Below are 27,750 nucleotides of genomic sequence, written 5' to 3' on the forward strand. Positions count from 1 at the left end.
TTTTGGGTAAAGCCTATATCTCACATTGCCAAAAGTCAATAAATTGTGAAACCAAGATGAAAGACTAGTGTGGAGAATAATGAAATTGAGCCATCAAGTTTGAAGTTAGTGGTAGGGGTTTTCTTCCTGGCAGGCAAGTATACCAGGAAAGGGCTTATAGTGGTTAGTCCTGGCAAGCGAGTGGGCCAGGAAAGTAGATGTGGTTTCATATCTTTTAGGCAGGAAAGATTTATGGAAAGAACCTTTGTTGAACTAAAAGAATGTATGTGCTTTATCATTTGTTGACAAGCAGTGGCATCAGTGAAGCAAGTTGTTGTTTGCTATCCCGACAAGAGTTCTGTTCCAAAAAGAAGTATTGAGAGAGAGTGATGTGCTATTTTGACAAGAAGATGTTTCTTTTGAAGAGAGTGTTATTTGATAACAGAACAATTGAATTTAGGTTTGAAACCTGTGTTATGGGAGAAAGTCAATTATCCTTACAAGAGGGATATTGTGGAAGACATTGAGTCGTTTGAACTGTTCACCAGCTGTGGTGAAAAGGAGATTTGTTGTTTCTCAGGAAGTACTCTGTGGTTGAAAAAGATTGTTTGATTTCTTTGAACGGAACTTTGTTGAAACAGAACTATAATCTGAGTATTCCTGAATTGATCCAGGGGAAGAAATACAACCCTGGTGCAAGGTGTGTTTCCAAGGACATTTGAGTTTGAGTTACAAGACTGTTTGGCTGAACTAAACTTTATCCATATTTTCCTTGTATGAGTTTATTTTATGAATTAGTTTGAGGGCCAGAAATAATTTGGACATTAGGTCAATTTCCTTTAGTCTTAGTTTGCTAGGTAGGGATCTCTCTATTAGGTCAGGGAAAGCTAGGCATTCATCAAACCCCCTTTTTTACTTTGAATACATGGCAAACCTTTAGAAAATGTTCCCTTTGTGTCCTTCTCATATTTCTGATGTCTCACAGTATGAGTTGTCACCTTCGGGTGAACTGGGTCACATACTAGTGTCCTAGTACAAGCTTTTAAAAAAGACATGCAACTATTTGGCAAACTTTACCGCTTCAATTACAACATATCATCGGACAATGTCACACAGAATATTGACTGATTATGACTCACCAGGTCCACTTTAAGGCTCTTGAAAATGAAAGGATATTACCGTGGTATTACAGCATCAAACGAGGGTCCCAGCAGGCAGAAGGAGTCCATGGCTAGAATGACAATATGTACTCTACTGTTACCTTTATCAACCTGCATTGTGAATGACATGACTGGCGGCACACATATGCCACTAGTGCATGATTGCAAGTACATGTCACACAGATTTCATTGCATGCATTTCATATACTTTATATAGACATTACACACTGTGTAACTCAAGGCATCCCAAATATTTGTTGGGAATTTAATGGAAGTGTGTGATCAAGCACGTTTAGAGTACATAACCAAAAACAACTCTGCTTATGAGGCAGGAAGTTCATGATCATTGCTTTGTTGTATGAAAGCATTGTCAAAATATCAAAATATTTTTTATTCGGCACAGCCATAAAATATTACAAACAACAACAAGCACAGCTGGTAACATTCCAGCCATGGATTCCTCTTATAAAACATTTTCTATTTAGGCAACAGTAAAATACATATAGGAACCTATATATAAAATATAATATTTTCTATTAAAAATTCAAGTAATAGAACAAGCTTCATACAATCGAGTTAAAAATGCAATACCTATCGTCCAGGCAGCCCCTAAGTATTTCATGATTGGAATTAGGCTCTTTTCATCTGTGCTTCTTTAATAGTCCTTACTTTGTTATGGATAGCAGCAATCTTAAGTAAAACCTTTTTCGGTTGTTATATAAAGGTCAAGTGCATAAAAACTGATGAGCATCCTCCTCCCAAATGTCCTACATTCCAGCGAGAAATACATCTCTGCACAAGTAATATTCGCAATCTAAGTTTAACCATCAGGGTCTTCACAGTTTTCTGAAGAAGATCTCCAAATATTTTTCCAGGGTAGAATTACATGTACTATTGTGCAACTAATTTCTTATCAGCACATTGTTTACATATTTCTCTAAAGTGCTGCTGTTCGTAGGCATTTCTCACCATAGTTTTATAATCAACACCCACTTTATCAGGGTTACTCCACATAAGCAGTAAATTCAGTTTTTCTGACAAATCTTTGACAAAAGAGAACCAGGGGAGTCTAGTAAGCCCTTACTGGTTAATAGATCACACAGACCCTCGAAGTAAACCAAAATATCATGAGTATTCCATAATTCTAACCAGTATATCAGGGGTTTCCTTTTTATTAGATCAATCAACACCATTCCAGCCCAAATCTATTCTAATGGGAACATTTGGGGCACTATTTGGAAGATTCGAGAGTCGCTAAAGAATCCTATTGTCCTCAATGACCACATTTCTACAATCTGTATTTCCCCCAGAGATATCAGCTGGGATGGACTGCATTCTGTAAACCTCTATGGTGTGGGCGATGCACCGCCCTCCATAATGATTGACGAAATTCATTGAAGCCATGCCCCTCCTAGCTAACATGGTCACACCTTTCACTATATGATTACTCTATGTGGTCGAGTTCTGTTCTTGTAGGCCTAGATAATCATAACCCAACACCTGTTGTAGTTTGGTATGTTGTATATAATAAAAGTGTGAGAACGACCTTTAAGGAATTTATTAGGGGGAAAAAAAATCTTTGTTTTAGATTTAGATATAGTACGTTTTAGCTCTATTTCATTACATCTCGCTAGGAATGGACCTAGGTGATTTTGGAGGCCGACCGGTGTCTTTGAGACCATTACAGCGTCATCAGCGAATAGAAGAATGCCCACTTAATGACGATGCATCTGTTTCCATATTATTATTGCAGACTGTGATATCATTTATATCGTTTATAAATAATGAGAATAACAGGCATCCCTGTATGACCCCTTTTGTGATTTTTAATGGACTGGTACAGGAACCAGCAGGGCCCCAACGAACTACACCAAAGTTGCACGGATACAATTGGGGCCTTTCTTGAATCAGTGGAATTGGGACACAGAAAGTTTCTAATATTGGCCATAATTGATGCCGAGGTGCTGAGCTACCGAGTCAAAAGCTGTCTGGAGGTCAATAAAGGGGTTTCTCCAGAGAGTAACATATTTGTCTAAAAGCAAGACAGTTTTAAAGACTAGTTAAAGGTTCATATTGACTTTCTAAACCTAGCTTGTGTGGATGCAAGGATACAATTATCCTCACACCATTGTTCTAACCTTGAAGTTAATAGTCTCGCATATAATTGGGAGTGCAATAGGGATATGGATATGTAGTTGGCAGTGTCATTACAATTCCCTTTTTTATATATGGGAATGATGATTGAACTCTGCCAATGTCTGGGTAACTTGTTTGTTGTGCTTAGATCAATTAAAAACCTTGTCAGAAAGGGAGCCGAGATCTCTGGCTCCTTCATAAATAAATCAATTGACAGATCCTCTGGGCCAGGGGCTTTGCAAGGTTTTCGTTGTTTTAGGGCAAGCTCTTTCAAGGCAAATAGTATGGTATTTACTGAATTTTGTTATCCTGCACTAAACGGTTGGGGTTACTGCATCTTAGTATTGGTCTCACTTCAGTTATGATCATCCTCATTCTGATCAACAGAATGCAGAGTGCTAAAATGTGTAAATCATTCAGTACCTCCTATAGAAGCAGCCTCTATCTTTGATGACATCCCTTGTGAACTTATCCTGCAGAAATCCATCTGGGTATGGGTTTTTGCTGCTGTTTTTAGAGCTTCCCGTTGTCTCTCAATCAGAATGTCTTCTTTTACTAGTTAATAGTAAAAAAACCAAGGGGCCATCTTCGACCCCACTCTCTATTTCTCGTCTCACATCACGGACATCTTTAAAAAGTGCCTCTACCAACTGCATCTTCTTAGAGGAATTCTACCTTTTCTCACCTTCCCCCAGAGGCTCACCGTCTCCAGAGCCCTGGTCCTCTCTCTACCCTCCCTCCTCTTCAACTCATCCAGAACAGAACCACAACACTTATCCTTGGCCTCAAGCCCAGGGACTGCATCTCTCTGGCACTGAAATCCCTTCACTGGCTCCCCTTAGCTGCAAGTATTAAGTTGAAGACCCTTTGCATTATCCTCAAGGCTTTCTGGAGCCTGGGCCCAATCCATCCGCAACACTCTCTTCCTAAATACTTGCCTTCACGAGCCCTCTGCTTTTCTTCCTCCAACTGTCTGCAAGTGAGCCACTTCTCCAAGCAGAGACTTGGGGGGAGAGATTTATCCTCTGCAGCTGTCTCCCTCTGAAACAGTCTGCCTGCCTTTCTCTGTCTTGAGCCGGATCTCCGTAAATTCCAGCAACACCTCAAGACTTTCCTCTTCGCCTCTTCCTTCTCTCCCCCCCCAACCACCTCTTTCTACTCGCCTACTCTCTCTCTTCTACTTCTGCTCAGTTTTGCTGACTGGCTGCCTGGTGTGCCTTCAGAGCCTCACAGGTCCCAGGCTTTCCTCAACAGTCTCCTGCACTGACTCCCAGGCCGTGCACTTGCTGCAGTACTACTGTACTTCGGTTATGACCCATGAGAGTGGTATCTCTCTGCACTTAACCTATGTTCTGACGGGACTGGGCGCACTTGTCCCTATTGACCCCCCCCACTCACTTCCTTTTGTGTTCACCTGCATAATCTGAAAGTATCTACAATGCCTAGTAAATTTGTTTGTCCTGTCTTCCCTATGTCTACCCCTCCCATGCGTGGTTGCGCTTTGGAACACTTGTGTATAAGCACGTAATAAATAAACAATCAACCAATCTATCAATACTAATTAAATGTATCCGCATTTCTTATGCGGGAATTTGTTTCACATGCAGCACACCTCTTGACGCTATCGACCAACTTTTTATTAAAATTCAAATGTGTACTTAAGGGTCTTGCATTAGCATATCCATTTAAGATCGGCAATAGATTGACATATAAAACTAGTAAGATAGAATCCTTATGAAACCTATGCCATTTTAAAGATTTCAAGAAATCTAGAGGCGAGGCTTCTGGCCATTCAATACAGTCGGAATCAAATTAGTTACATTTAATTGTTTAATAAGAGCATAAGTAAGCACCAGGGAATCATGGTCACTCTCTAATCTCTCAATAAATTCCAATTTAATTGCTCTATGCTGGGTTGGCAGACCACCCGGAATATAATCAATGTGGGTTTATGATATGTTAGACCTGAAGGTGTGCTTGGCCAGAATATAGCCCCCCTAAACTGCCAGTACAAGCCCCGAGACCTTGTGAATTGATAATATTAGCTAACGTGTTACCAAAAGAATACTGACAATGTCGTGCCAGGACAGTTAACTAAGGAATATCTCAAAATTCATCTTCAGAAGTCTGTTGTATGGTAAGTGGAGGGTCATATTGACAATTAGAATCCCCTATCACTGTTACCAGATCATAGTTGGAACAATTCCTGGACTCAATTATAGATGCATCTCCACCCCCCGAACACCCAGGTAAACTTGAGAAGTTGGTCCTCCCCCAACTGATCCCTCAAACTGAACTTGTTGGTTGCCTCCATGACCATCAATCTGGATTCCGGGCATCCAGAGGCATGGAAACGTCTATGCTGAACACTCGTGAAGACATGCTTGCAAACCTTGACTATGACTCTGTGGCTGTCCTCACCCTCCTCAATCTCTCCTTTACCTTTGACATGGTCAACTTTTCTATCCTCATAAAATGGCTCCATGATACCCTCAGCATCACGGACTGGGCACTGGATTGACTGGCCTCCTTCCTAACTCACTGCCACTCCCAGTTGCAGCTGGGTCCTTTCTCCTCAACCACCTCACTCTCCACCTTTGCGCCCCCCAAGGCTCTATCCTTTCGCCATGGCTCTTCAACATCTATCTTGTCCCTCTTGCTTACCTTATCTCCTACTTTTCTCCTCATTCCCAGTGCTATGCTGATGACACACAGCTCTCCTTCAAACTTCCCTCTACTACTTCCTCCTCCTCTCGCATCCCCAATTGTCTGACCTCCATCCAGGCATGGTGTGCGGCCAACACCCTCTGTCTTAATGCCAGCAAGACAAAGATCCTTCTTATTGAGACACCTGCGCCCTGTTTCCCTCCTACCCTCTGCATGCCCTCCTTGGGCCTTCTAACCTCACCATCCTGTGAGGCCAAAAACCTTGGGGTAATCTTTTAGTCCTCTCTCTCCTTTACCCCTCACATCTTGGACATTGCCAAGAAGGCCTACTTCCAGCTTCACCTCATCAGAGGCATTCTCCCATTCCTCAAATACCCTGAGAAGATCAATGTTTCTCTCTAGGCTGGACTATTGCAACAGCCTCTTCCTCAATCTCCCCCTTTCCTCCCTTTGCCCCTTCAGCTAATACAGAATAGGGCTGCAAGACTTATTCTTGGCCTCAAGCCCAGGGACCATATCTCTCTAGCCCTAAAATCTCTCCAATGGTGCCGGGTAGCCGTGGGGATCAGACCCTCTGCATCAACCACAAGGCTTTGTGAGACCTGGGACCACGCTATCTCCAACTTTCTCTCCCTAAACACCTCCCTGCCAGATCCCTCCTCTCCTCTTACTCCAACTCCCTGCTTGTCAAATGCTGCTCCAAGCAGAGAGTGGGGGCAGGTCTCTCGCTTCAGCTGGTGTCTCTCTTTGAAGCAGCCTGCCTGGCCCTCTTAGAGTCGAGCCGGACCTCCTTAAGTTCTGAAAACTACTCAAAACTCTGCTCTTCTCTTCCTCTTCCCTCCCTTGCTAATCGCCCCTCTGCCACTGAGACTGCCGGCCTCGTCTTTCATGTATCCCACAGGTTACCGGGCCCCCATCCAGTTGACACTAGCATCCCCCAACCCAGCACTGCCCTGTGGGCCCATTACAAGCGGCTGAGCACCCCAACACCAGCGTCCTCCCCCCCGGCACCCTCTCGGCATTTACCTCCCAGGCTCTCATTAGCACTTCTACTTACCTCACCCACCCTCTCCCTCTCCTATCCCCAGCTTTTCCTTTTACTGCACTTGCACGATCACAATTGTATGTTTACTGTCCCTTGTTCCCTCCCCATTTGTCTTGTGGCACCTGCCTGAAAACACTTTTTTGTTGTATAGGTGCCTAACACATGCTCAATAAATACATAAATAAATACTGCTATCTCAATGGCTTCCTGTGTTTGCCCAATATAGACATTCAACAAATACAATACCTTTTTTTCCTTTTGACTAAAAAGCAATCCCTAATGTATCCTGTCAGGATGGAGTCCTCATCAATTTACTGTTAGCGTCAAGGCTTGAATGACCCGATATAATCTACCCCCCTTTGGGAAATCACCTTGGTGGAGGAACTTTGGAGAGTGAGAATAGGACGTTCTTGGGTGAGACATGGTTTTCTCCATTCTCTTTTCACAATCAACCCTCTGTCCCAACAGCTTTTGTAGGTTACAGTCAACCTCATCCCTTTTCCGCCTTTCAAAGTGACACTCAGAGATGCTGTGGTTATACTGGAACAAGGAAGAGATCAACTAAGAGAACGCATTCTCATTTGGCTGAGACATTGTATCCCTCGTTCCCTGGTCAAAGTGAATCAAGTATTCCCCCTGCCTTTGTAGGCTACTGTCAGTCATTGCCTCTTTATTCTGACCAAAATGTCCCAGGCTACTGTTAGTCATTGCCTCTTTATTCCGACCAAAATGTTCAACAATCCTTCCCCTTAAGACTGTGACGAGGAGGAAACAATTAGGAGTTATGTACACTTCCCTACATTCACACCACTTTGGTACTGAGACGAGGAAGAGGGATTTTAAGGAGTTTAATTACAATGGCCAGGAAAATCCTGCTAATAGGCTTTACCATGGTTGGGCAATTAAGGTGGAGGACTTGCACCTGTAGCCTTTTAACATACCCCAGGTGTATAAGAAGGAGACAGTGGGGGCGTATCAGGGTGGAGAAGGCTGGAGAGGAACTAGCTGGAGGAAATCCGGGATAAGCAGGAGTGTGAGGAAGACACCAGGGCCAAGGCTGGCCATAAGAGGATCGAGATTCCTGAAGTCCTTCTTCCCCAGTGCCCACAGCAGGAGCTCTGGGCCACCGAAGCTTCCCGGCTGCTGCCGGCGGCTGAGAGTGCAGGAGGGGCTCTCAATAGCTCCTGCTGTGGAAGAGCAGGGCTGCGAGCTGCCGAGGATGACGAGCGCTGCTCGCTGGGGATCCTGCTGGAAGGCGGAGCAAAGATGAGTGAACCGAGAAGCAACCGCATACCTTTGAGTGCAGAGAAGGGAACACCTGTACCATGATGCTTCGGGGACTGGAAACCAGCACATCTGAATGCAGAATTAACTGAATTGTATTGCACATGCTACAGAAGGTGAAATGAGATGACTTTGAATGACGATCAAGTTACCAAGTATAGGTACTTTTGAAAGGTACAACCAGCCCTATTGAATATCAAACTAACTTAAAGATATGATGAGCATGTTTACAAAGCAAGTGAGTACTTTTGAAAGGTGCAAAGAACATATTGTGAATCCCAAACTAACTAAAGGATATGATGAGTATGTTTTTGAACATCACGACAAACCAAAGCAAGTGATGAACCATAATGAGAATTTAGTGAAGTTAAAGCAAGTGGGTGAGAAAGAGTAAATATCACAGTGCTAACTGTATGAGATACAAGTTGTGGCAAATCCCCAAAAGACTGCCAAGAAGAATGTGAAATAAGTATTGGTCCGAGATACAAAAGTCCCAGGACTACAGGTACAGAGATTAATACCTGTGTTGCCAGAATCTGACGAATACAGAAGTTGAGCAAGGTGTACAGGGTTATCGGTTGTGTGACCTGTGAATGGTGGACCGCGTGATGCAACAACTGCGCCTGGAAGGAATGAACCCCTACTTGAAAAGAGCTAAAGAAAGCTGGCTTATCGGTTGCATGACCTGTAATGAGTGGACCGTGCAGTCCGACAACTGCGCCTAGACCGAGTGACCCCACAAAGAAAAAAGCCAAGGAAAGCAATTGCAAAGAAGTGTATATGTTATAACAGTTGCTGAGGTAAACGGTGGATGCAGAAACAGAGCAATTTACATTAACTATTGGAAAGCCTGAATGAACAAGGAATTGAACTGGTGCTATTTTGAAAGCCAGAGGATTTGAACTGACTTTTAGGTTTTTGTAAGCTGAAAGAGCTGACGTCTCGTAGAAGGGAACCCTGAGACTTTATGAACTGTGTTGAGCCCTTGGAAAAGGGAAACACCAAGGGCTGTGTGGAACTATTGAACTTTGTTGAGCACTTGGGGAAGGGAGACTCTGAGGCCTTTGTGGAACTGTTGAACTGTGTTGAACTCTTGCGAAGGGAACCCCAAGATCTTTGTGGATCTGTTTTGAACTTGGGGAAGGGGTAGCTGAGAGAAAGCCAAAGAGCTGGAAGAAGCTTGGAACTTTACTTTGGAACACTATTTATTTTGCTGTTGACATCCCTACACATTGTATAGATTCAATTGTAAGGAAACGTTTATGTCTTGGACACAGACAGACTTTTCATTTGAACTTACTGACACATACTGCCCTTATTTGTCTTTAGGTAGGAAAATACCACCTTAGCATTAGGGCAGGTTAGGCCTTACTCCATCCTGCCATTTTAAGTAAACAAAGAACTTTCTAAGAAACGTGAATCTGTTGTCAGTGTCTTACTTCATGATGCCTCACTTGACATCCTTGCTGGTACAACTTGCATTACGTGCCCTGTTGGCAACAACGGTGGTCACTTCCTCTCCTTTATTTATGCATCGGAAATTACAAGGAAGTGCTCCCGCCTCCACCGGATCTTCATTTGTTGCTGCCTCAGGTGTTTTTAGGGCCACCGTCATGCCTGTAGCTGCTTGTTCTGCTGGTAACTCTATCCATGCCCGCACTGAGGTTTGACAGGCTTTATCCACCATTCTACTTTCCCTCCTATAGCTGTTGTAACAACTCCACTGCATCTCATTCGAGCATTTTAATAGTAATTCAGTAATTTCTACACATTTATCCGGGTGAGCTAGATCTTTATTCCTTCACTCATTTTGCGTCCTTATGGCGCTTTCCAAGTTCCTTAAGGATTGATCTGTTTTTACTGAATGGTGGGGAGATATCTGCTTCTACTCACTGTTGAGCAAGGCTACTGTCTCTTAGTCAATATCATGGGTGGGGGCAGTGAAATGTTACTTGACTTTTGTTGTAGTCTTTCCTTTTGATTACTTAGGATAAGTGGCAGATTATGCAAAGGGCTTATTAACATGCTTCCTTTCACTTTGATATTAAGCCCAGTAATCACCTCTATATCAGGTGCCTCTGTGATATTTGCATTGAAAGTGTTTATTTCTGCAAGTTCCTCATAGTTTAGGCCACCAGAGGGGTATGAATATTTGCAGCACTACTGTAAATTTCAGACTCTCCTGCATGTAAGTCACCCACTGCTGAAGGCTCAGGAACCAGGGGGTCTTAACATGCAATCAATTGACTGTTCCAGTTTCTCAAAGATAGATCTGTCTGATGGAATGATAGTTGCACAGTCAACCATACTCATGGGTGTCTCTTCTTCTGGCTGAGGATCAGGCTGAAATCTCTTGACTGTAACTCCCCTACCCAATGGAGACTTTACTCAGGTTTGGGGTTTCTTCTGTAAAGGGGGAGATGAATGTGCAAGTAACACCTACTGCCCCTACTCTGGTGAGTATGCAAGTGCCCCATCCTATCCCTACTCCTCGCCAGTACCATTCAGGTGAGAAATAATTCCAGCTGAGACAGCCCTACAGCCCCAAGAGCCTAGGGACAAAAGACAAGACAAACTAAGATAGACTGCAAGAAACAATGCTTTAGACAATCAATGTATTTTCTTGTGCCATAAAGAACTAATTTAGGTTGTGTGACACTAAGTAGGGATCATAGTTAAACAGCAGAAAGTACAAGTAGAATGATGTATATAACACAGGAGGGAGGAGGTTTCCTGAATACTGAGATAGGGACTCACTACATCGATAGGGCAGGTGAAAGTATAGGCGGGCTAGATGCTGAATATACAGGCAGGGAACCAAATGTATGGCAGACATACAAGACGAATGTAACATGAACATATGCAAATATTGGTCGCCAACATGGAGGCGACAGAAGCGCAAGAGTACAGCCATTTTCCCAGCTCATATGCCACAGTAGTCTTAGAAACTAGCAAGCCCTTAGATGAGATGCTGAATTTACAAAAAACACATTTATGTTAGGAGCTGTGAAGCTGCCCCAGACAATGGTTGTAGCACGTGCCAAGGTCAAGCACAGAAGGGAGTAGTGAGCGTGCAGAACGCAGCAACAAGTTAAGTTTCCAGGAAATGATGCAGTAGCCTTCCAAGTTAATTGAATTAATAGGAAAACAGACAGCCATTGATGTTCAGGTGCACGAGAATACCATGCCAAAAAATGTCATAGAGAATAGGCAAAGTGTGACAAGAAATATAACATGCACATTCGAATTAGCGAAAACCTAAAAAAATAAGAAGAAAATCATTTTCCAACACGGTCCCCTAACACGTGAGCAAGACATGAAGAGCACTAGCTATTCATTACGAGATTAGATAAGACACCTGCCGAACTCCCTGGATTGCAAGAAGGCCAGGCGCTAGTGAACACCACGTCCACTGCGCTCCCGACCCACAAAGCCTCATCATTCCAAGAACTTGGTAAATAAGCCCCCCTCAGGAAATTACTGAGAGAGCGCACCATCTCAGCGGCATACATCGCCCCGGTGGGCGACCCTGAGGGTTGGCTCCCTTACCCAACTGTATGCCGCACCGCCATCTGAACAGAACCTGGCCTCGGCTCTATCAATGGAGGTGAGTCAAAAGGAGCCGGCGGAGAGCACCCCACGAGATGGACTTCCTTCCTCCTGGCAGCAGGGGACCTGCTACACAGAAGACCCAGATGACAAGGCTCTCTGCACCAACTGACAAGGCTGCCTGCACAACAGACGAGGCCAGCGGTTGGACAGGTACGGAGGGACGCTGCCCGCTGTACTGGGGGGATACTTAGTTTACACAAATACACCTAGTAGTGGCTTCCTCATCTCCCGACCCTGCTGGAGTGGAGAGCCCCCCCTTGCGCACCGAAGCATGGACACCATAAGGTGCGGGGAGCACCCAATGCACTCCGCTCCCCCCTGAGCCTGACAGGGAATACCTGTACCTCCCGATCTCCTAGCCTCCACCATAGTAGGCCCCCGGGATCAGTACCACAACCCAAACGGGACACGTAGCCACGAGTCAGGTATCATGCAGGGCACCCCCCACCAATGCAGCTGGACAGCTACCCAGGCCCCCGCAGAGGGGAAGGACACTATCTGTAGGCCGGGTCCATTACTGGCCCTCTGGTCTCATCACCACACCTCTTGCAACTGGCCTGACCAGAAGCGCTTCGGGCAACCCGGGCCGGATCGTGCCTCAAGGCTGTGGGGATCGGGAGTCCTGCAGTGCCGGAATCCGAAGGAGCTACCAGAGCACCATTATGACCCTAAGATCATCACAAGAGCCTCCTCACTCCAGAGAGGACACAGCAGCCACATAGGTGTGGAGCACCCCCCTCCTCCGACCCTGATCCTCTCCCCAGGCTCCCCTAATAAACCAGGCACACTATAAACCAGGGGCAGTATGCAAGAGGGGACCTCCCGATACCAGAGAGTAGGACCACCGACAAACGCAGTGCGGGAACAGGCCCAGAGAGCTCTATGCAAATGCTCACAAGCGGCGAGGGAGGGGAGGTGTGGGTCCACAATGACTCTAGCTGACTCCCGAAGAGCAGAAAATCCTTCCAGGAATAGGGAGGAAACCATCGACCGAGTTCCAAACCGATTCATGGAGGACGCACATTGGAGGCAGCCCTCACATCGACTGGAGTCTACACCTCCTAACCTTATCTCAGAGGACAGAGTGCATTGAAGATAGCAGGGCACCCAAGTCGCCCAACCACACCTGGGCCAGCACTTAGGCCCAAGAAAAGGGAGATGTAAACCCCAAGGGAATGTGCAGGACTGGCCACCCTGGGGACCAGCTCAGCAACCTACCTCCAGTAACCCTCCGCGCCGAACACGGGGTGCCTCCTATTCCAGCCCCGGGAACCAATCAACACTGGACTCTGGGCCTGGGTAAAGAACCATGGCCAAACAAGGGCATCCGTGGCATCTGAGGTGACCACAAGGACATCGACAATTACCAGACCATCCCATCATCAAAAAGAATTGAGGACTTGGAGAACAGGTCTAGTAGATGGAACATCCGAGTCAAATGCCTACCAGAGACGACACAGGACTAGGATCTACCACAACGTTTTAAGTCCATTTTTGGAGACTTCCTAGCCCCGGACATAGCTCCGGAGATACAATTCCACCGAGTCCACAGGGTGGGGCTGCCACTACAGGACCCAGGAGCGAGACCAAGGGGTGTACTGGCAGCTTTCCACAACTACACCCTCAAAGAACGAGTCATGGCCAAGACCAGAAAAGCAGACCAGATCACCTTTAACAGGGCAGAAATATTCCTCTACCAAGACCTAGCCCAGGCTACACTAATAAAAAGGAGGAAGGTGGCTCCTGTCTTGACATTCCTAAGATCTACAGACGTTTGCTACAGGTGGGCCCACCCTTTCGGCCTGGCATTCGAGTGGCAAGGGGAGCAACAAAAAATTACGACCTGTGAGCAAGGTCTCTCTCTGCTGGGCATCGACGAAGACTCCCAACATCAACCTTTTCCCTCCACCAATACACACAACATCCATTGGCCATGGGAGTGGTCCACGGTTAAAACTCAAAGATCCAAGAAGGGGGAAGCCCAACCAAACCGAAGTTCCCCCCTGCCGGGAATCACTACCGGGATTTGATGGAAACCACCTCCGACGCCCCAAACTGAAAACCCACTGGCAAGACCACTACCAGCACAGAATATCCTTTTCTTGTATAGTTATTACAAACAGTAAACAGCCTAACTCCTTGCAATGCCTTTCCCATGGCCCAGCTTATTGAATTACAAACACAAACTCCTTAGCAAGAAAAAGAGCTATGGACAAATGAGGGTGTTCAGTGTTCCCCAAAGATCTATGGAGACAAAATATGTCAGGGAAAACAGTTATGCCCCAAGCATTACTTATGGTTGCCCTCTAGCAGTTGCACTACCCTGCACACACAACAAAACAGTACATTGCAGTGGACTGACAGGAAGAATGGTTCCTTTCAAACCTCATAGAACACATTGAGTATTTCATATCTAATTGATTGTATGCCATGCAAAATGTACACCACAGGTCTCACTCTGAAAGCCAAATTGCCCCACCCCTCGAGGTTTTTTTGACATTTGCACATTGATTACGTGGACATGGTTAAAAGGTTTGTTATTTAATTATTATTGTGTGTCCATTCTTCCAATGGCTTGAAACAGGTCACTGTGTTCACCCCGATGCCAAGTCGGCAGCCAAAAGTGTACTACCTGAAGTGTTCCCCTGATGGGGAATATGTGATTTCCTGAGATCAATCAATGGGGCTCACTTTTTCAATGAGATGTTCAAAGAAATCTCCTCTTTATTGGGTATAAAGCAAAGACTGTACTCAGTTTAAGACCTCCAAGCTAAAGGGATAGTGGAGCGCTTATGTATTCATTTATTTATTGTGCTAGTACATATCTTTGTAGCAAAGCAATACAGTAGAGTCATGACATGGTAGGAAGGCCAAGTCTTCTACATATTAGTTGAAAAGTACAGTTTTCAGTGTTTTTCTAAAAACTAGGTAAAATGGCTTTTCTTGGATGCAGGGAGTAAGGGCATTCTAGAGTGTGGGAGCTATGACAGTGAAGCTAGCTCCGCCTGCTCTTTTTCTGGTGTATCTAGGCGTGGCTAAGGCCACAATTGTGGAGGACCGCAAGGAGCGCGGTTTGGCACTTTTAGAGATGTGTTGGTTGAGGAAGGAAGGTGCAGTGCTGTGTATGCACCGGTGAGTAATTTATAGAATTTTAAACTGGATGCAGGTTTTGATGGGCAGCCAGTGAGCCTCACGTATTGCTTGCGAAATGTGGTCTGTCCGCTTCATACCCCAGGCAGCCCGAAAGGCGTTATTTTGGATCAGTTGATGTTTTGTTTCGTTTTTAGCGGAGGTGCCAGAAAGAATGGCGTTCCAATAATCCAAATTGCTTCCAATGATGGCTCTGGCTAGTGTGAGGCAGTTGTCCGAATACAGAAACTTTCTGCTGAGGTTAATAAGCTTGGTGGTGTATGCTGCTGATGAGACAAGGGCCTAGACATTTGTTTGCATGGATCATTCTGAATCTAGGTACACATGCATTGTTTTCACATGGCTAGAGACAACGGTAATGTTACCATTAGATGTTTGAGCCGATGCAAGGAAACTACAATGAGGAGCTTTGTTTTAACATCATTCAAGCAGAGATGGTGGTCTGCCATTCAGGCTTGAATGATGCTTTAGATCAGATTAATATTGTCGTAGTCTATGGTGTGGTTTCCAGTGAGTTTCAGTAGGACTTGGGTGTCATTAGCGATGTTAGTTTAGGGAATTTCAAGGTTATCAAGGTGGTCAAAATGGGGCTTAGTGTACATGTTGGAGAGTTTAGGTGACAGACACGAGCCTTGCGGGACCCCATAAGAGACGGGGATAGGGTCAGCTGCTTCAGAGCCAGCAAAACTCCTGGAGGAACACTCGCTAAGAGGAGTTGACCCAGCTGGCAGCTTCTCTGGAAAAGTTGAATTTAGAAATAAGGTGCTGACAGAGGATGTAGTGGTCAACAAGATCAAAGGCCGCAGAGAGGTCAAGTAGGAGGAGGATGGTGAGTTCTCCAGCAAAGTGTATACTGTCAAGCTGGATCCTGAGGTGAAGGAGGGCAGCATTGGTGCTGTGCCTGGGTCTCAAGACAGATTGGCACAAACCAAGATGATTGTGAGTCTCCAAATGGGTTTTGAGTTGGGTGTAGGCAGTAGGATTGAAAATTTTAAGAAGGAGTGGTACAGTAGTGATAGGTAAGTAGTTGGTGGGATGGGTAGGGTTAAGGGAGAGTTTTTTGAGAAAGGGTGTGACGCAGGGTTTTTTGATAGCTTTAAGGACCAATCATGAGGCAAAGGAGGCATTGATGAATTTTGCTGTAATGGGTTCAACCGGGTCAGCGCACATCTTGATAAGGCAGGAGGGGCAGATGTCTCGTTTACAGTTTGCGGGTTTGAGGTGTTGGATGATGGTTTGGGCATCCGTAGGTTAGATGTGGGAGAAGTGGAAGAGGGCTGAGGTGGTCATGGAGGGGATCGACTTGGTGAGGAGGAGGGACAACTTTTGCTGAGAGTAGGGCTTTTGTTTGTGAAGGCTGATTGGATGAGTGAGCACCAGGCTTTGTCTTTAGACAAGCTGTCGATGGGAGGTGCTGGGGATTCAAGTTCCTTAAAGATTTTGAAGAGTTCCCCAGCATTGGAGCTGGCTTCACTAATTTAGTGTCATAGATGATGGAGTTAGTAGTGATGACAGCTGCTTTATAGGTCTTAGCCGTGGAGAGACAGGCCTCTTTGTGTGTTGTGGAGGGGTTCTTCCTCCATAGGTGTTCATGTGCTCATTTATGTCCACAGAGGGTAAGTAGTTCCACTATGAACCACTTATTTCTGATAGTTATTGTTCTGTAGCATCGGTTTTAGAGTTTAGAGGGGCATGGTAGTTAAGTGTGTGTAGGAGCGTGGTGTTGCAAGAGGTGAGGATGGTTTCGGGGTCTGTCAATGAAGAGAGAGAGGCACACATGGTAGGTTCAAGCATCTCCTTAATGAGTTTGAGGGTGTGCCTCGCCGGGATGGAGAAGCTGTTAGTGGCTTTGTGAGCAGTCATAGATTTCAGTGTAAGGTAGAAGAAAATCAGGGAGTGATCTGTTCATGGTAGGGGGTCAATGGTGGTGACCATGAAGGGTGTGTTAAGGTTCAGGATCCAATCGAGAGTTCAGACTTTGGTGTGGGTGGGGGTTTTGATGACTTGTCTGAGTTCATCTCTTGTAGCATGGCACTAAGGGCAGTGTCCTTAGAGTCAGTAGTGTCATTAAAGCCAAGATTGAAGTCGCTGAGTAGTATAAGTGTTCGGTTTAATTAGTGGAGTGAGAAGAGGGATGTCAGTGTCTGGGAAGTTGAGTTTGTTGGGTTGGTGGTAGAGCAGTAGGACGCTGATAGTGGTCTGGGGGCATCGCTCAATTTTGGTGACCAGGAGTTCGTAAAATAGCAGAGTGGGTAGGGGAGAGGTTCTGCTAGGCAGAGCAGATTTGGAGATAATTACCACTCCTCCGCCTGGTTTGGTGACCCTGTCTGACCTGAGAATGGAGTATCCAGCGTGGATGGCGCGATATAGAGCTGGGCCAGCTGCATCGTACAGCCAGGTTTCAGTGATGGCCAGTAAGTTGAGATAGTTTTCCAATATTTGTTCACCAATGTCCATGACATAGGTGCATATGGAGCATGCATTAATGAGGCCACAAGCAAGGTGGTTAGGTTGTTGTGTCGCTGGGTGCACCTGACTAGGTGATGGAATACTTAAGTGGCAGTGTGTAAGTGGTGTAGCAGTGATGCTGTAGTGGTGATGGCTGTGCAGGTGTATAGTCGTTTATTTCTCTTGGTGCCAGTGCATGGTCGGTAGTCCTGGGCAGAGGTGTGGCTTCAAAAACGCAGTAGTCTGATTGTGCCAGTGCAGGCTGTGGAGGTGAAGGCAGTGTGAGAGTGTTAGGTCTTTTAGGTAGTAGAGTGCTCATTGCTGTTGAGTGGTGGTTTAGGAGAGGCATCTACTGGATGTGGGAAGGGTCTTGGCCTGGCTGATGGTAAGCGCCTCGGTACCTGCAGCCAAGGGGGTGTGGGTTTGGGCACCTGGGCCATACCAGGTTTAGTATTGCAAATGTACCAGTGAATATTAATGTCTCTATGACTAGAACTAGGAGGCATATGTTTAACCCAAGTGTCGTTTTTAGGTATATCTAAGGATGTACAGACGGCATGTGTTACTGCCACACGAGGACAGTGGGAAAAGAAAAATCGAGTGGACCGTATTTTGTTTGTCCATTGAGACCCCATGCAACAGCCACACAGAGATTGTTTATACCACAAGAACTACCACCAGAGGTGGTACAGTGTTTAGTGCACCTGGCTTTATGTAGGGTGCGAGGGTTGTTTCACGGACTCAACGTTCAAGTATAGTGGGTAGAGTTACACAACAGTATATGAAGATAACTACATAAAATTGGAAAGGGTGACAGAGAGATAGTTTGAAGAGTGTTATACTTAGGTTTCGAACAAATGGCGAGGGGAAGAATGTAGTTGTTTTTTTATGGTACCAACACAGTTCAGGTATTCTGATGAAGTGAAACAGGGTCAGCTACACTGCACAAAAAGACCTTGATTACAGATAAAAGGTGCACTTTTTTACAAAAATGAATGGGTCGAAGGGCTGATGCAGGCAGGATGTTTGTGTTACAAAAGAGTGCAGTACTACAAATAAATGTAACCTGCTTTGATGTCTGGGAAAAATATGTCAGACGTTGGACGTGGATAGATCAATATGAACCCCCAACAAAGATCACCTAACCAGCTACTCAATGTACAGTCACCCTTTGTGTCCGTTCCCACCCTGCTGAAGTGTTTCACATGTGTCTGGTTGAAAACCTGGCTTCTTGCCTAACTGGTCTCCTCCTATCCAATTGCTCAATATATATTCACCCTCTGTGTCTGTTCCCACTTTGCTTATGCGCTCAAATGTAACAGGTCGGTAACAGAACCCTGATGCCTGAGGGTTTAGGACGGTGCTTTATAAAAGTAAAAAAAAAAAAGAAAATTATACTTACACAATTTTCCTTGTGTTTCAGAGGCAACAGCACTGTGTGTGTGGGCATTAACAAGCAGTCTGATAGGACGATTGCTCTCCCAGACTACCAAGGGAGTACAGTGGGTCTCGAGGAAATTGTTTTGATCAATGGAGGGATGGCGTATATACAGCTACCGCCCTCTGGGAAAGGAACATGTTCCGTGACCAGTCTGCAAGCCTCCATTGTAATCCTGGGCATTAATATCACAGCAATCATAAACACCCAATGACCAAGCTTGTACACTTAATGCATCTACCGGTCCAGTGCTCTTTAGGCCTGCAACGTCACTGCCGTAGCAACCCCCTTGTCCCAGAATTCCAGTGATAAACTCAACAACATACCCGAAGAATACTGATTATTTAGCAAAACATGTTTTTCAATACTTTTTACTCCTGGGGTACAAACAGTGGCAAATACCAAATGGCTTCAGATTGCACAATGGGAATTGGCTTATGAAACCAAACATGGCTGAATGCCATAAGGGAAGAACTGAGAGCAATTGGGCTGACCACTCTTCAAAACCACTACGTTTTGGACTTACTAAGAGCAATGGAAGGTGGCACTTGTGCAAAACTGGGTAATTCTTGCCGTACTTACACACTTTTCAATGACACAGACAATGGAACTCTTACCTAGGCAATATATGCAATACACAATTTGCGCACAACAATGAAGAAAGAGGGTGGGATGAAGGGAAATAATTGGTCCACATAATTGTTTTCATGGGTGCCCACATGCATGAGTAATATTTTCAAAATGCTGATTCCTGTTCTTGTTTTGATGCTTTTTCTTTTCTGCACCTGTCAACTGATTGTGGGATGATCTAAAATGATAATGTCTAAAACAATGCCAATGATGTGACTCGCACTGAAACCTGCCGATGACACTCCCCTTTTGAAAAATGTTCACACCTAAACAGGACAATGAACTGGCGAGCACCCTCCTGGCATGGTTAGAATAGAACAACCAATTGGTCCACCATGAACATGCTTCGAGTGCCTGAGTGAACCTGAAAACTATATTGAAACCTTTTTTGATTGCACAGGGGATGGAGATTATTTTTTACTGTGCAGCCCAGAAGAATACTGCAGAGATTTGCGTAATATCTGTAAAGTACAGGTACCAAAAAATCCTTTTGACAAGATGAAAGAGAGCAGGGGTGTAGTTAATTAATTAATTAAAGGGGAATGCTAATATGCAAGTGTAATGTCCTAAACAAAAAGGAAAGTACAGACTGTGAGAATACTTAAAATGTGAGGTTTCCATGTTGTATTAGTGTTTCTACCATTTTTATAATTAGGCCTTGATTCTGCTGCATCCTAAGAAAACATGTAAAGTTGCCAAGTATGTGTCTGGATTGCCAGGCAGAGCAAACATTAATCATATTAGTTATTGTCCAAAAGATGAAGATCCTGTTATCCTGTCTCATGAAGGTTTTCTCAGGGAACTCGAGCATACAGAATAATAATGATTTATGTTTTTAGAATTAGCCAAACGGAAATACAAAACTTGCAAAAGACTTGTCCTGGTGTGAATTAGGTCTCGGGTCAAGGCGCTGCCAAAATACTGAATCAGGCTTTGGATCTGCTGCCCTCTAGTGCTAGGACTATTAAGTTAATCGCGGAGTGGCTTGGTTGTACAAATAATACAAGAAGATACTTCTCAAAAGGGTGACCTATGATACATGTTTTTTATTTGAGCAGCTCTCTTTCCCAAGCAAGATGAACCTCCTGCAAACTAACAGTTCCTATCCTTGACCTAGCTGATTAATGGGGACAGCCATGATATCATTGTTGCAGTTGCAAAGATATGTTTCACAGTGAGGAAGCTGCAAGGTCTAGGAACAAGCTAGGGTGTCAAGATGTCTGGTGTCATGGGAAAGGATGTTAGTGTATCTACTATATGTTGTCACAAGGTTCTGATTTCACTTTTTGCTAATCGCCCTATTAGGTCATTTCCAGGGTGATGGATTTGGAATGTCACATGTAACGCAGTAACCGATAGAGTAGGGTAATGTATGTCGCTCTTTAGGTTTGTAAATGGCAAGAGCCAATAGGAGAATAGGGATTTTCATTCACTTAATGTCTGAAATATTATTGTAATTTTATGATTTCTGTCTATAAAAACTGTGGCTCGATGTGACTGGCTTGAGAGTTATCAGCCTTGTGGTCACTTGAGACAGATTGATCTGCCAAATGATAATTGCACGCATTAAATAACTGTTTCTGCAATTTGTGCACCTCGTTATTGTTTCCTGGATTTATTTGGTGTCAAGTGTGCAAATACTGTAAGGCATGCAGAGCTTGCATAGCACCTTTTTCCTTTTCCTGTAAGCTACATCAGAGGGCTGCCACCCCCATTTCCATAATCAACATTGATATCATTACCCACTTAATCATGCAGCTATTGCTTTAACCTCGGTTTTTGAGCTAGCCCAACATTATGATTGAATTGAGAATCCTGTGATTGATATGTGGGAGGCCCTTGCCATTTCATATAGTCCCAAATGACTTCCAGTGAGCCCCTGATGTGCTGTTTCCCCCCATTGACCGTAACAATAACTGTTAATGACTCTTGAATGAATGGATATAAACATGTTGTGTTTTCTCCACTGGACTCCACCATTATTTATTTTGATATAATGTTATTTGTCATTTTTATAAAGGTGCGGACCAGGCACAAGTCCATCAGAGTAATGAACAAATACATAACAAATTCATTTACAGAGAATGTTTAAAAACATATGAAAATATGTGTGCTATATATTTGAAAAAGAGCAATTGAAAAATCGAACTACAATCCATGCCCAGGATAAGTTGGACCAAAAACTGGCTTTGACAACCAAGCCCTGAGCTTTATTTCCTAAACAGTAGGTACTTGGAAAGGGTTCTTAGCGAGGGAGGCAGAGTGTCCCATATCTTTACAGAGCAGAAGAAAAAAGCTTGATTTTTTTGTTGGGGGTTTATTACACATAGGCACCTACAAAAGTAGCACCTTCCATCTGTGAAGCCCATGACCCCTCCAGAATTCGAGAGTTTCCCAGGATGGTAGGCTTACTATCCCGATGCAGTGCCTTACAGGTAAAGCATGCATGTTTACAATGGACATCCTGGTGGATGGTTAGCCAGTAAGTGTTATTGCTTCTGCTGAGGTGATATATGCTCCCATTTCCTCACACCAGTCACCAGCCAGGACCAGATTTGAAGCAGGCAACTCAAGCAGCACAGTATTCCCTGAATCCACCTGGGAGATACCTGAAACAGCATACGAAAGGGCTGAGCCACAAGATAGGGTTTAATAGCCTTTATTGAATAAAGTTGGTGATCTGCTGGACAACAGAAGAATACGACAAAGATGAGCACATCTGAACCCAAGGAACTTGGTAGACGAGGCGGGAGATGGAACCACCCCTCTCTGACAGTTCTTGCATCCACATCTGGATAGGCATCTGGCACCAGAGATGAATAGGTATTTGAACATGATTTCATTGAGTTTAGAGGTAGTCTGTCTTGATGTCATTGAGTTTATATGTATTCGGTCTTGATATCATTAAGTTTTAAAAAGTGCTCTGCCAGACACTCCTTTAATAGCCCCCAGACAGTTCCTCAATATTATGTCTTGGATGGACGACTCCCTCAGCTAGATCTTGATATAACTAACTTACCTGTGCAGGGCTATGCCCCAAACAAATGGTAACCTCCTTGTGGCTCAATGCATCAATTTAATAGTATGGGAGACCGGTTCAGTCCCTGGGTACACCAAAGGGAATAGGAACGGTTTGTCGGGAAGGACAACCAGCCCAATAGCCTGCAGCTGAAGCTTATCCATTCAGACATTTACTTCTATATACCCAATGTAGGTTTATTTGACATGTTCCTGTATCAACGCTCCCTTTTACTCAACATGATAATGTTAGCCTGTATTTTGAACCACCTCATTTCACTCAAGGGACATAGGGTTGATAGATCGACCACCTCTTCCAATACATGGGTAATGACAGCTGAAGGAAACCTGCTGGCCTGTCAGTCACAGCCTGTTAAAAAGTCCTAACAAATAGTCCCACAATATTTGGTTTTCAAAATAAATGAATGATCATACATGGGCTCAGCTCAAAGGCAAGTGAAGGAATCCTTTTCAAGTTGGTGAACGGTGGATGACTACAAACTGTGCTCTAGGGATCAAACCCAAATCGTGGGATCCTCATGGCTGTGGGAACATTTTGAAGTTATTCCATTTGTTTCAATTATCCGCTTGTACCACTGAAATAAACTTGAAAAACAGAACCTTTTTCTTAAGTTTCCCTATGAAAGAAAAATATCAATAGCTCTACCTGTGATGAATACTTGAATGTAATGGATATTTATGGATAAAGGATTTTGGCACAGTAAGGATTATTCAAAAAGTTGTTTATAATTAAATATTGTACTTTACAGCTAATCTATACTTTTTTATTTGTACTGTTTTTCAGAAATCTTTGAAATGGTAATACGGCAAGCAAGGAACTATACCAATACAATGTTCAAGAGCCACTACAAGGCTACAGCTCCAAGGATATCCAAGTACGTAAGCGAGTTTTTTGCAGATGTGTCTCTGTATATACAGGGATCTGACATAAATGTGAACAATATGGTAAATGAATTCTTTGACAGCATGTTCCCTGTAATCTATACTCATTTGATTAACCCCCGATTTGGAGAACTCTCAGTGGAATCCATTGAATGCCTTCGCGCAACAAGGCGGGACATGAATGTGTTTGGAAACTTTCCCAAAATTATCATGACACAAGTATCAAAATCGCTGAAGGCAACCCGAGTCTTCCTGCAGGCACTTAATCTTGGAATAGAAGTCATAAATACCACAAATCACCTAAAATTTAGCAAGGACTGCGGACGGGCGCTTTTGAAAATGTGGTATTGCTCGCATTGCCAAGGTCTACTGCTGGCCAAGCCCTGTGCAGGGTATTGTAGCAGCGTGGTACAAGGGTGCCTGGCTAGTGCCGTGGATATCGACCAGTACTGGCGGGAGTATATTCGATCTGTGGAAGGGCTGACCAAAGGCATGTATGGAATCTACGACATGGAACATGTCCTACTCAATCTCTTTTCTCTCATCCATGACTCTGTGATGTATGTTCAGAAGAATGGAGTAAAGCTATCAGGAACTGTGAGTTATTTTACATATATTTCTATATGCAAATGTTATTATCATGTTTGTCCAGTTTTAAAATTCTCTTTTATTTGTCAAAGTGAAACTAATGCACTTTGATGGTACAATGCATGAGATTTCAAATTCCCGTCCACCTCCTCGAATGATAGCAATAGAAGAACCTGAAGAAAAAGTAAACTTTAAGTAGTCCAATGAAAGGTGTCAAAGATTGAGCACACTGGAACCGGGGTTTATGCTAAAAACAAAGCAATAGTAAGATGGAGTCTTGCTGGTGACTCTACAACCTCCTTTTGCATTAAAAAATGTTGTGTCAAGTATGCTTGATTGCACAACTCTATTTCTTTTGCTCATGATTCACTTGATAGATTGCATTCCTGAATCTCTGAGCAATGCACCCACCCTTGGTAAAACACATTTTTTTAAAACATGAATACTTTGTGCATATGATGCAGTTTGTTTTGGTGTCAAAATAAATAACTGTCTATTGTTCGTACTTTTTCAGAAAGATAAGGGACTAGAAATTAATCAAATATACGATCTTCTCAGCATTTAATAAAAGAAAACATTGAGGTTAGCTATCTATGATGTTGTTATTGAATACATTAGTGCAAATGATTACTGTGATATTAGATTTATGAATCATTGTAAATGGGATAACCAAAGAGACAAATCTAATATTACTTTGGCACGTTATGTTCATGCTTTTACGATATTCTCGAGAAGGCGTGAGACTGGAGCAATCACCTAATCTTTAAACTTTTATAACATTCAGGCAAGACAAGCAGGTCTGCAGGGATCTGAGATTTCTGGGTACAGACCAGATTTGAAGCTAAAACGCAATCAGAATATGTTTAAGAATAAATAAATAAGATATTCTATGTGATATTTCTGCATTTTGAAGGCTGGACACCAAAAAGATGATTTATTTTGGCTGATTTGGTGTGGCCTTCAAAAGCAGAAATGTGACACTTTTAGGGGGAGTTTTACCCGCTGCCCCAAACCCGCAGAAGCCGTTGCCCTGCCTGCCACCACCCCACCAACATTCCCCCCTCACTCTCCCACACGGGCAGATTTCTTTTTAGAAATGTGTGTATTTCACCGCCCAAGTCCCACTTACCTTCGCCACCTCCTCATTTCCACGCCCATTAATTCCACCTCAACCACAGACACACAGATTCAGACACACAAACACGCAAACACACTCATATTTACCTGCTACCCAGTCCCTCCCTTCCCGTCACAACCATTCACACTCCTCCCCAGAGAGACAAACAGACCGATACATACACACTCATACCCTCTCTCACACTCACATGCACACACACACATACACACATAGAGCCAAAACACATAAATGGGTCCCCTTCAACTTCCCTCTTCCGGCTCCGCCATGCCTGTCAGCACCTGCACGCTCTCGTGTTCGTCCAGAGGCAAGGCAAACAATTTCAGAAGATGGCGTCAAGACCACCCCAAACTCTCTTTCGAAATGGTTTAACAAAAAATTATTTTGTCTTTCTTAAAAACTCTTTTTCAATCCGGTCCAAGGGAGCACAAACTATACAAAAACATTTGGACAACAATCTTAGTATTGAATAAAAAGGTAAAATATTGCCCTCTTATACCATACACAAATCTGGGGTTGTGCATCATTGTTGAAGTATAGAGAGGTATTAATTCATATTTAAAAAATGTTAATGAGCTCCTTGGAGTTTGTAGATATTTGGGAAAATCCCATTCCTATAAATGAAAAAAATAAGTAATTGGTGAGAAAGACTTACTTTGCTAAAGAACAGGAACATACTATTGACGTCTGTCAGTGTAGTACCATAACACCAATATACTGCGAGCACAAGGCAGAGCTCGGACACATGGAGTATCTTAACTTCATTCAACCATCATATGTGTGCTGCTTTTATATTACATTCAGATTGGGTATCGTTCCTTCGGGTTACTAGACGAGCTCCTGAAATATGCCACTAAGAGATGTATGCCCTTCTATTTGTATTTTATTTATTTATAAAGTGCACCTGACCCAAGGGCATCTGGGCGCATTTCTTGAGGTTACAGAGACATGGTATGCAGGCAAAAAATACATTTCCATAATACAGGTTACATATTGGGTACAAGTACAGTGATTTACAATAGAATTTACATGATGAGTTACCGAATACAGACACGTGGGCCAACATCAGGTTAAATGACCAAGAGCATTAAGGATAGTTACAATCATTGAGGCAAGAGGAGATTTTGTGAATCTTGTCCTTGGAGCCACAGTTTGACTTTACCCTTGAACGAGTGGAAAGAAGGTTTGGATCGGAGTGGGTTGGGCAGTGAGTTCCACAATTTGGTGGCAACTAACAGGAATTTGGACCCATCGACTTTCCTGAGCTTGAACCTAGGCAAAGAGAGGCAGTGGGCCTGTGCTGATCACTGTGCTCGGGTGGAGGTGTGGGGAGAAAATCGAATCGCCAGATATTCTGGGGTCTGGTTGGCTAGGCATTTATGCATGAGTGCAAGAGTTTTGAGGGAGATTCTTTGTGAGGCCGAGAGCCAGTGGAGGCTCCGTCTGGTGTCAGAGATATGCTGGTTCTTTGGAATGTTTAGGGCTGGCTGCCCTGATGACATTGTTCTGGGTTACCTGTAGCTTGCTAAGGTTCCTTTGACTGGTCCCTAGCTAGGTAAAGGGCATTACAGTAGTCCAGTTTAGATATAATCGGGGTTCTAGCAAGGATGGTGCAGTTGGAGGTGGTAAGGAACGGTCGACATGCTGTGATGAGTTTACATGTGTAGGCTGAAATTACGGCATTCGTTTGTCGGGTAAGAGACAAGGTCGAGTCAAGATAAATCCCTAAGGGTTTAGTGTCGTTAGATACCTTGATGGTATTGCCATCAATGATGAAGGATTTGAATGCAGGATCTAATCTATTGAGTCTGAAATGGGAGCCGAGGATGAGAAGCTCAGTTTTCTCATCGTTCAGAAAAAGCCCATGTTGTGCCATCCAAGCCTGAATGACCTGATAGACATCATTAGTAAAGGAATATAAAAGAATGTCTTCAGCATTCCATGCTATTAGGCCCACTAGGACACATGTAGGCATATGTACTTGAAGACAGTAAGTACCAAGAAATGAAGGGTGGGTTTGAACTTGTGTAAAGCAAATGAACATAGAGCAATTTTTGCTATGGGTAAATATATACACCGTAGGAAGAGTATTATGAGTATAAGTGCATGAATATAGTATCAAATACATTCATATTAGGTGAAGAGCTAATATATTTGATGCTGTTATTGGTGATTTATATCCTAATTGCAAGATCACAGATTGTGACCCTGAATTTATGGTAAATTGGCTTTCCAGTAGGAAGAGCAGTTTTTGGGCAGCGTATAACTGTGATGCAGTTTGTCGAAGCTACAGGAAAGTTTGCCAAAAAGAAAATATAGGCCCAACTCTGAATTCCTTTACAAAGTTTGGTGCTTTTTCATTAAGGATGGGCAAAGTTGTAGGGGTGTGCAAAGTTGTAGGGATTGTGCCAGAATTTTCAAAATCCAGATAGACTTGAATGGAAAAATGTTTTCATCACGGCCAAAGCCTGAACCGCGGGACGGATTTGCATCAAAGTTGTGTGAGGAGATTTGGTCAAATACCAAAAGTGTGCTTTTGCAAATTTTGGGTTAATCC

General features: G+C 43.8%; 1 protein-coding gene across 2 annotated transcripts in view; it reads left to right on the forward strand.

Annotated features, from left to right (window-relative positions):
• Positions 1 to 27,750, forward strand: part of GPC3 (glypican 3) — a 3,708,166-nt gene that overhangs the window by 1,354,263 nt on the left and 2,326,153 nt on the right. For both annotated transcript variants that reach the window (XR_011274182.1, XM_069612831.1), the window contains exon 3: positions 23,373 to 24,067. Coding sequence is in view for 1 of the 2 variants with exons in the window: in XM_069612831.1 (XP_069468932.1) it covers positions 23,373 to 24,067 (695 nt within the window). In the remaining variant the exon portion in view is untranslated. The remainder of the gene's footprint in view (positions 1 to 23,372; positions 24,068 to 27,750) is intronic.

Source organism: Ambystoma mexicanum, chromosome 5p (assembly GCF_040938575.1).
Source record: "Ambystoma mexicanum isolate Mex_15411 chromosome 5p, UKY_AmexF1_1, whole genome shotgun sequence".
Classification (NCBI taxonomy): Eukaryota; Metazoa; Chordata; class Amphibia; order Caudata; family Ambystomatidae; genus Ambystoma; species Ambystoma mexicanum.